This window comes from Lycium ferocissimum, chromosome 2 (assembly GCF_029784015.1).
Source record: "Lycium ferocissimum isolate CSIRO_LF1 chromosome 2, AGI_CSIRO_Lferr_CH_V1, whole genome shotgun sequence".
Taxonomy (NCBI): Eukaryota; Viridiplantae; Streptophyta; class Magnoliopsida; order Solanales; family Solanaceae; genus Lycium; species Lycium ferocissimum.
The window spans coordinates 66,789,580-66,799,930 of record NC_081343.1 but is presented as its reverse complement, the minus strand read 5'-3'; the positions used below and the strand labels follow the sequence as shown (position 1 = coordinate 66,799,930).

Below are 10,351 nucleotides of genomic sequence, written 5' to 3'. Positions count from 1 at the left end.
ATTCAATTAATCTTACGGTGTGTGATGCAATCTGGGAGGGACGAATAAAATATATTTATGAATATAATTAAATAATAGCATATATTTATAAGGTTAAATTGGTCATATTGTGATTTCCTTACATCAATAATGATTAAGTTAAAGAACTCTTACAAGAACATCAAAATAAGGGAGGTAAGTGTAATATCGTATACCACAGGGGAGGTGAGTGAAACGGAGCCAAACCTGAGGCGAGGTCTTCTAAATTTTCCCTAATTTTAATAGATAGAAATCAAATCAAATCGACATATAAACACCCCTATCCATAGATATTGAGGTATGGGCCTCTGAATGCCAGAATTAAATGGGCAATTCGTAGGAATGCCCTTATTTTAGGGTGGTCTTTAATTTTTGTCCATTAAATTGGTGGTCTTTAATCTTTGCCCTTCGCTAGAAGTCCTTAGTTTAGGGTTCGAATCCCTGTTCAGTCAAAAATAAAAATAAAAATCGCAAGGTAGAGTTTGAATTCGCAAGGCAGAGATTTGCCTGCAAAACTCTGCCTTCAGCGAAATTTTACTTGCAAAACTGCAAGCGAATTTTACTTGCAAAACTCGGCATGCGGCGAAATTTTGCTACCTTGGTATTGAACGAGTTTGCCTCAAAACTCTACCTGATCAAACTTTGCCTTAAGGCCTAACTTTGGCCCGAACAGGTCTAACTTTACCACAAAATTTTGTATTGCAAAATTATCTCTTTTTTTTTTTTTACTGAGCCGGAATTCGAACCCCAAACTCATGGTATTAGGGGAAATGTACAAAAATTAAAGACCGCCACTTTGAGGGACAAGAATTAAAGACTAGTGCATTTGAAGGACACAAAAAATTGGAACTAAAAAGGTTTTATTAGGAAAATGATGGGCCTATGGTCCAACATCCCCTTCAATAAACGGCCCAATAAAAGGCGCGTTTCGGGTATAACTGAAATTAGATGCGAAATACGTAAGAAATTTGGGAGAGAGAGGGTGAAAAGCCCTAAAATATTTGGTCAATACTAACTAATTGAAGGGCTGAATTACCCGCTTTTTAGCTTCGATCCGTTAATTGCTTTTCTTCCCAATCGGTACGTTGATATTTTTCAATTTGCATGTCATGAGATTTGTTCTGATCTATTCTGTTATTTTGTTGATAAATCGAAAAGCTTTTCTTATTTATTAGAAATGTTTAATTTCGGGTGGAGATTTTAATTTTTGTAACTATTGTTGTAGTATATGTCATTAAGGCGTTAGTAGGCAAATAATTGGAATGAATTGGGCTTTAATTTGTTAATAGAAGATTGATAGAGCCGATTTGATATTGGGACTTAGTTATTGGTTGTATTGTCGTGTACCATATAAGGTTTGATCAGATTTGAGGTTTTCGTTCTGTTCTGGTTTTCACCTTATATATTCTACGCATAGTTTTCCTTTGAGAAAGATGTTTGGTTGATGCAAATCAATTAGATCTGCCATATAAGGATGAGGTTCTTCATTATTAGGAATGCTTGGTATAGCTTAAAATATCTCCATTAGAAACTTTTTTTTCCTGTGGAAAATGTTTTATCTTGGGATATCATTTATAGTCTCATGTTGGATATAACCTTGTGACATATGGCAATGGTACAAGGTGGGATGCAGGTTATTAGGATAGTGTTTTTGGTGACATTTTTTATCTAAAGGTTGCCGACAACTTAAGCTTCAGTAGAAACAAAGGATACTATGTAAGAATCTAAGGATAAATATATTTGTATACTAAAATGAGGCGATCAAAGTCATTCCGCCCTTGCAGTGGAAAAAACATCTTCTTCGGAAGAATGATAATTGGTGGTTTTGAATGCCATAAACACTGTTTGAGGTGTAAATGAACTTGAGTTGGTATTCATCTTGCATCTGCCATTCATTCTTCTTGGCCGACCTTAATACCTGAATTTGTCAGGATACTACGTAATCATATATTCATTTAGGAAAATGACGTGATGGAAGTCATTCGGCCCTTGTAGTAGAAAAAATGTTTACTTGGGAAGAATGTTTTCAACAAATTGAGGTATTCAAGTATCATTTTCTGCAATACCAAACGCACTGTTTGAGGTATACTTGAATGAACTTGAGCTGGCATGCATCTTGCATCTGCCATTCATTCTTTTTGGCCTACCCTTAATACTTTTATTTTTCAGGTTTGGGTGTTTGCAACTTGAAGTTTCCAATACAGATATATCTGAGTGAGATGCAGGACTCAACTACCAGGGCATTTGAAAGCTCTTCATCTTCCTCTGGGGATGGGAACAATGATGCTGGTGATTTTGAATGCAACATCTGTTTTGAATTGGCCCAAGATCCCATTGTGACTCTCTGTGGTCACCTCTACTGTTGGCCATGCCTTTTTAGATGGTTACGTCTTCACTCACAGTGCCATGAATGCCCTGTTTGTAAAGCCCTTATTCAAGAGGAGAAATTAGTTCCTCTTTATGGCAGAGGAAGGACTTCTACTAATCCCAGATCAAAACCAATCCCCGGCCTTGAAATTCCTAATAGACCTGCAGGACAACGACCTGAAACTGCTCCTCAACCTGAACCAAATAATTTTCATAATCATGGAGGACTTGGTCATATGGGAGGATTGGGAGGATTTTTTCCCACAGCAACTGCAAGATTCGGTAACTTTACAATGTCAGCTGGTTTTGGTGGATTGCTTCCTTCATTACTCAGCTTCCAGTTTCATGGATTTCCTGGTCCGACAGCGTATCCTACCACATCAAATTACCCATTTGGATATACTCCTGCATATCACGGGCCACATGTTCGTAATGCTCAAGACACAGCCCAAGTACAAGCAGATAGCAATCTCAAGTTTATGTTCTTACTTGTTGGTTTTCTTGTGCTCATTTATTTGTTGGGCTAAAGAATGGATTCAGTCTTGGCCTGATGCTAATGTGGCTGTCAGATTTTCTGCATGTGTATATGTCAATTCTGCACTCACTTTGAAGTTTCTTCTAACTTTGGTGATCTGTAGATGCTGGCACATTGTTAATTTAATGTAACCAGTTTATCTTTCTTTGAAATATGTACATTTTGAATACTTAATTTGGTTCTAGCTTGTTTCTGCATCCCCTTTGGGTGAGAAAACCAAATAACACATGCTCTTGATGGCTTGTAATGCTTTTCAGTTATCTGCTTAGTTGGGTGGCTATAACCTCTTTTGTTTGTGTGATGTTCGGCAGATCATACCAGCCAGCCAAGGGGTAGCTACTTTAGTTGACACAGGAGTTACATTGAAGGTATACTGGTGATTGTTATTGCCATTAATCAAAGTTCATTCTCCACTCACTCTACCCTAAATTGAAAAGGAGGATTTACAATAGGTCAATAGTGGAATAGACAGTGTGGCTACTTGTGTTCTGATTTGAGTTTGATTGAGATTGCATTATCCTTGAATGAGGATAAATTTGAAAGGCCTGCGTGTTTGGTTGGCGTCTGTGCAAAATAATTTAGGATGAATGTATGGCAAATGTAATGACATAACATTCCAATGAGAAGATCAGATAATATATCTGAACCAACATATCAGGTGGCAAGTCGTTGTCCTGTTTCCAGATAGTTCAGTTTCATCTTTAATGAGTTCTGTATGATGGTTTTGAGGAACTGTTCTATTACCCCTTCGAAGTGCAAAGTTTCATAGTAGGATCACTTTTATTAAACTGCTAACTGTTAGGTAGTAGTAATAATAGTGAAGATTTTTAGGACATCAGAATCTGTAGTTGAGGTTACTTCTAAATCATTCAAGTGGATGCTTTTATGTATGTCTTGATGTATAGGTACTTGGCTCCTTGATCGTTAAATAAATAACAATTAAAATTAAAAGAAATGAAAGATGAAAAATAAAAATTTGAGAAAAAATTATAACCTACATGCTACCAAGACAGTACCACTGGTCGTTTGGTGCATATAGCAGCCAGAGGATATTATAAAGACTAATTTTTTGTCTGGCATTTGATAGAAGGTATAAATTTATCCTGGGATAAATTTATACCTTGTACCAAATAAAGTATAAAATGCATCCCAACTTAAAAGATGGATATCCCTTCCTATCCCAATAATCTTGGGATAAATTAATCTCGGGATTATAATTCCGGGATAATTTTGGCTACCTACCAAACGACCACATATGTATACAAAAAAAAGATTTACCATATGCCACTTCTTATTACAAAAAAAAAAAAAAAAAAAAAAAAATTAACCGACATAAACGAGTTTTTCTAAATAAAATCATATTGTCAGTGTTGTATCGAACTCATCAAGCTTATCTTGTTGCTTCTCCATTTTCCATTAGCTCGCAGTTGTTTTTTCATGAGTCATGAGTTAGCAACGCGTGGTAAAGGTAGGGTTTCTCTTGTATTAGCGAAAGGATTTTACATGTTCCGTGGAATACGATTGTGCTGCGTTGCGTGGAGACAAGGCTACCACGCCGTGATTTTCTTGCTGTCGGCCAATGCTCTACTTTACGATTAAACCGCCGTGATTTTAATTACTAAGATTATACTTCAAAAGTGACGGTAAGTATTTACCCTATCATGTGTTCTGATCTCTATGATTTCCTTGAAGAAAAAGAAGTCCATGGATAGTGATTTCGTTCTTGTAATGCAATTTTTTAATTTTAGGACGTGATTTGTGATAAGCAACTATTAATTAAAGTAACGAATCCTGAAAGTGACACTGATTGACACAGATGGATACAATATTTGCCGTCCATTCCGTTGGAAGATCATCAAGCTTACAGCATGAGCATGTGATAGGGCACATGCCATTCAATCATTTTTTCATCGTCTAGGGTCCTGTACAATAAATGACGCAATTGTTATACAATACTGTTTGATTACTACTGTCTTACGTCTCCACTATACCTTAATTCAATACTAGTAACACAGATCCAAAACAAGTTAAGTCAATCATTCTTAATGAAGTCCCAATCACCATGTTAACGACCGAGTTAAATATTGTTAATCTCCCTAGTTGCTGACAACTTTCTCCATTTCGACTTAACTTTAAAAAAGCAGTTTAATCTCACACTGCCCTTCTTTAAAGTGATCCTTAAATTTTCCTCATATTTAAAATTTTTAAATTTTGCCTTTTCATTAAAATCTATGGGTTCCCAGTTCGAACCCCCACACAATTAAAATTTAAAAAAAAAAAATTGCGTAGTTTAAATTTCACTATGCCCCACCGCATACACTTGTGAAGGAATTACGAAGTTATGCGGACCCCGCATACTTATGCCTTGTGTGCGTACTTGGCATAAGTATGTCTGATCTCGCATAACTTTGGTAATTCTTCACAAGTTTATGCCGGTCCCAGATAAAAGTATGCCCATTAAAAGTTTGCCCATAAGTATGCCCTCACCTGTAGGTATAAACTTGTTAAGGAATTACCAAAGTTATGCGGACCGAATTCGACATACTTATGCCAAGTCGACCATAAGCGTGCAGTATCCGGTCCGCATACACGCGACTCCAAACTCGTTTGCAATTTTTTTTTAATTTATGCTTGAGTGGGGGTTAGAACTCGTAACCTCGTGATTTGCGTGAACGCTCGAGTTGCAATGCGAAGGGCAAAAATTAAAGACCAAAAGAATATGAGGCATAATTTAAAGACCACAAATATGAGGGGCAAAATTTAAAGACCACCCCAAAAGAAGGGCAATCCGCGCAAAAAATTGAAAAAAAGCAGCTTATAAGCCAAAAAAAAAATAAGTTAGAATGACTTATAAGGTGGTTAGCCAAACACTCAAAAAAGATGAAAATAGCTTATAAGCAAAAAAAAAAAAAAAACTTGAAAACAACTTATAAGCAAAAAAAAAAAAAAAAAAAAGCAACTTATAAGCTAAGCCAAACGGGCTCCTAGTATTTGAGTGCTTTTCTCTTGTTCCACTTAGAGCTCACTAATTTACCAATATTACTAGGAGATTCGGGTAACTTTTCAGTAAGTAGTGATGCAAGACTCCGGGATATAAAAGACCACTAGTGTCGCTTGGCCCGTGCTTACCCAATACTAACATTAAATTAGATTTATAATTATTTTTTATTTTTTCTCGCTCTTTCTGACATTGGTTGTTGAAGGAGTAGTACTTCGCCATTTTCTACAAAATCTTATAAACTAAATCATAATATAAAAGTATTTGAAAGTTAAAGAAGAATTTCCTTTTATTTTCAAATAAATTCATGATATTAGAGCTCTTCTCTTTTTTATTTCATTGAAGGCTTTTGAGAATATAGTGTCCAATAATTCAAATTGAACTTTATCATATATTGAATTAATTTCACTCATTTTTTCCTGAATTAAATCAATATTGACTAACCAACTATTGCAAAAAGATATTTGAGTGTCCAACAAATGCTGGCACAATTTTCAAGCTCAAATAAATAAAGAAACTATGACTTGAATAGTGGATAAGTGACGTTATAATTAATTGAAAATGAACTAATGCATTACAAAGCAACAGTCTGTTGACGAAGCTGATCATTTGTTTGCAAATGTTATTCTTCTTTATTTTCCTTTATTGCATTGGTATTTCAATATCTATTGTTGAAATTCAACATCAAATAGACCGGTTCATTCTTTTTGCGAAACATTCCAAGAAGAAAGAACAAAAGCGACGATCGATTTTAAGCTAAAATTAAGGGAAAATACATAAAAACCCCCCAACATATACTCGGATTAATTATGACGCACCCAACCTTTGCGAGCGACCTATTACCCCCCTGGCCTTATTGTTTCTGTATTTTTGTACCTTTTTTGGCTGACGTGGCAAAAAAAAAAAAAAATAGCGAGTGAAAGCAGTAAAAATAGTTTTTATATTTTAATAAAAATTAATTTTTAAAAATTTATTTATATTTTATCCTCTCACCCACCCCCACCCTCCCTTTCTTCCACATTTCAATTGTTAAAGCTACTAATTGCAATTTATTTTTCTCCTTCTTCTTCTTTCTCCTTTTCTCTTCTTCTTCTTTCTCCTCGACCACCCCCCCCCGCCGCCCGTCGCCACACCGCCACCGCCGCATATATCCCCCGCCACCGACGCCGCCATGATTGAACATAGCCCGGTTCGTTCGTGAAATGGGCGGATTCGGTAATTTCTACATTGTTGTTAAATTCCATTCCCATGAATTTCCATGAAATTTAACAAATGGCAAGAGGAAGCGGGTTGGATAATTTCGAAAATTTAACAAACAACAACCATTGTTGTTAAATTCCGATCCATGATTGAACATAGCCCGAAAGGAAGAAATTGCACGTTTGTCCTTGAATGCCGAATTTCTTCAAATGGGTGTCAATGGCAATTTCTTTGAAATGGGCAAGAGGAGCGGGTTTTGGGGGGGGGTAGCACAAACAACAACGAAGGAAAATGAAGAAATTGTACAATCTTAGTTTGGGGGGGGGGCGGCTCAAATGAAGAAGAAGAAGGGTTTATGATGAATTGAATGTGTGTGTTAATGGAGGAAGAAAATGTGTTGAATGTTTCTTGATAATAAGCTCTTTATGATTGATGATTAAATTGAATGTGTGTGTTAATGGAGGAAGAAAATGGGTTGAATGTGTGTGTGTTAATGGAGGAAGAAAATGGGTTAAATGTGTGTTGTTAATGGAGGAAGAAAATGGATTGAATGTGTGTGTGTGTGTGTGTGTGTTAATGGCAGAAGAAAATGGGTTGAATGTGTGTGTGTTAATGGAGGAAGAAAATGGGTTGATGGATTTCTTGAAATGAAGAAGAAGAAGAAGAAGGGTTTAATGATGAAGAAGACAAAATTAGTGGTTTAATGGTTAATTAGAGGTTAATTAGTGCAAATATAATTAATAAAAGAAAAATCAAATGAAAAAAAAAGGAAAAGTGGCAGTGACGTGGCACCAATGTGGCGGAGAGTGTGCAACACTCTCCGCTGTGCAACTGGGAATCAATTTTTTTTTTTGCCACGTCAGTCAAAAAAGGGTACAAAAGTACAGAAAAAATAAGACCAGGGGGGTAATAGGTCGCCCGCAAGGTTGGGTGCGTCATAATTAATCCGAGTATATGTTAGGATTTTTTTTATGTATTTTCCCCTAAAATTAATAAACAACACAAAACTATATCCATTTATTTTATTAGCCATCCTAAACGCACTACTTTCAATAGCAAGCTCACCATATAAGAGCTCAACAAATTATTCATAATAATGTTAAATTTTAATTTTTTTAGAGGAATGCCACAAACAATATTGTAGTGGAATCTATATTTTTTAAGCTTAAGATAGGAGAATTAGATCTATAAATAGACTTGTAAAAATCTATATTAGTAATATCCCATCTCAGAAGACGGAATCATTAAGCAATGAATATGAATGTCTGATGTGTCTTCGTAGATTTATTGTGGCATATAGTGTAATATGTTTCTTGATTTCATTTTTTTGTTAAGGAAAAAAAGTGTTCCTTCCTTCTCATTTTATGTGAAGGTACTATCCTTTGGGTAGTCGGACCATTTTTCTTTTACTATTTTTTCTAATTTTTTTAATATTTTAAATTACTAACTATGTGGACTTATAGTATTTTATAATCATTAAAATAAAATTTATATATTTGAAAACTACAAAAAAAAAAAAAATGAATAACTGCACTCCTACGTGAATTATTATATTTTTAAGATTATTTTTTTGTTGACAAAAGCTTATAAGTAAAATAAAAAAGCAGCACATATTTTTTTTACCGCGTAGAAAATTAGTGATTAAACACCAATACATGCAACACAAAAGAGTTGGTGCGGGTTGGGGGAGGGGGGATGGTGGAGATTGAATTAGAGTCTTGCAAAATATCTCAAAAGTATTTTTTTTTTCCTTATTTACCAAGTTATGTGATGGCAATTAAAGTAATATTAAACTAAATTAAGGGCAACATAAAGAGAAATAAGACAAACTCTTAAAGTTGAACAATAAATGAAAAACACATGTCATCTATAAAAGTAACTCTTGGAAATTACAAAAATAACCCTATGAGGACTACAAAAAACTCCCTATTCTTGCTTATATATAGTAGTAATATGCCAAAATCTAAACAAAATAAAAAAGAACGAAGAGAAATCTAAAGGCAATATCTCTCAGATAAAAGCAGAGTTAATTCTAATTCACCTGTGTATCAGAATCGCCTTAATATTCTTTGTTTTTTTATTAGGACTATAATATCACCTAATTATTACTACTTTCCTCAGAATATACTAAACACCTCAAAAGCCTCTATCTCTCCTACTTGGCATACCATGTAACATTAAAATTTTATTTTTTTAATAATAAATATTTTTAACTCATTAAACCTATTTAACTCAATCCAACCCATGCCTTATTCCCGATTTTAAATCTGATTAAAAAAAATCCAAAGAAGCGTTAAATGTTGATTTTTAACCACAAAAAGAATAAGAAATTTTGATCATACCATGGATCGTTTGAATTTATTTTAAGTTTGCTATCATACAGACATCTGAGGGTCTTGTATGATAGAGTCACTAACTTATTTGAATCTTTTAATGGGGAAAGAGTTACACCTAAGTAGCAGTTCTAAGAGTTGCTTTTTAATCCTTTTTTAGTAGACAGCGAGAATATGAATAAGTGGGAAAAAGTAACGCTTTTTTGGATTTTTTAGTCGAATCTATAATCGGGTATAAGGTATGGATTGAATTGGTTAAATGGGTTTAATGAGTTAAGAATATTTATTATTAAAAAAAAATGTGACATGCCACTAGGTATAGGATAGAGCAGTTAATTTGTGGTGTTTAGTATATTATGTGAAAATTAGTGATAGTTAGATGATATTATAGTCCTAAAAGAAACAAAAGTGATATTAATAGGCAATTCCTAAAACATGAGTGGCCATTTAGAGAATTAACTCATAAAAGCAAGGACCAAACAGACATAGGATCATGGGTAAGTTACTTTTCAAAAATTGCACTGATGATGGAGAAACGTAAAAAAGAGACAAAATCTAAGACCAGAAATAGGGCGATGATAGATTTTTGAAAAGGAAATGGGATCACAAGTAGGTCCATCTGCATTAAATGCTATAGAGAATTCCCATAGATATTTGACAAACGGAAGTGCTCAAATATGTATTCAACTAACGTCGAAATGACCGTTTATTTATATCACTGATAGTTTGCACCATTTATGCCATCGAACTATAGAAACGTTCATTTACGCACTATTAATAGTTAATCTATTTATGTATCACCGTTATAAAAACGACCATCCACGCCATATTTCATTAAAGCTTAGTTTTACAATTATATGATACGCTTTCAACCAGATTATGATTGTGGGTGAGTAAGGT

At 34.5% G+C, this 10,351-nt stretch overlaps 1 protein-coding gene across 2 annotated transcripts; it reads left to right on the top strand.

Annotated features, from left to right (window-relative positions):
• Window positions 1-948: 948 nt before the first annotated feature.
• Window positions 949-3,162, top strand: LOC132046952 (uncharacterized). 2 transcript variants are annotated; one of them, XM_059437806.1, is made up of 2 exons: window positions 949-1,098; window positions 2,188-3,162. In XM_059437806.1, exon 2 carries the CDS (start codon window positions 2,238-2,240, stop codon window positions 2,910-2,912), a length of 675 nt encoding a protein of 224 aa, XP_059293789.1. In that variant the 5' UTR covers window positions 949-1,098; window positions 2,188-2,237; the 3' UTR covers window positions 2,913-3,162. The 2 variants fall into 2 exon arrangements, with proteins under 2 accessions (XP_059293789.1, XP_059293791.1); XM_059437808.1 differs by lacking the exon at window positions 949-1,098 and adding an exon at window positions 1,137-2,057.
• Window positions 3,163-10,351: the final 7,189 nt, after the last annotated feature.

What these genes read in the sequence shown, in the direction of transcription:
- LOC132046952 (XM_059437806.1), top strand. Translation starts at nt 2,238, where the DNA reads ATGCAGGACTCAACTACCAGGGCATTTGAAAGCTCTTCATCTTCCTCT.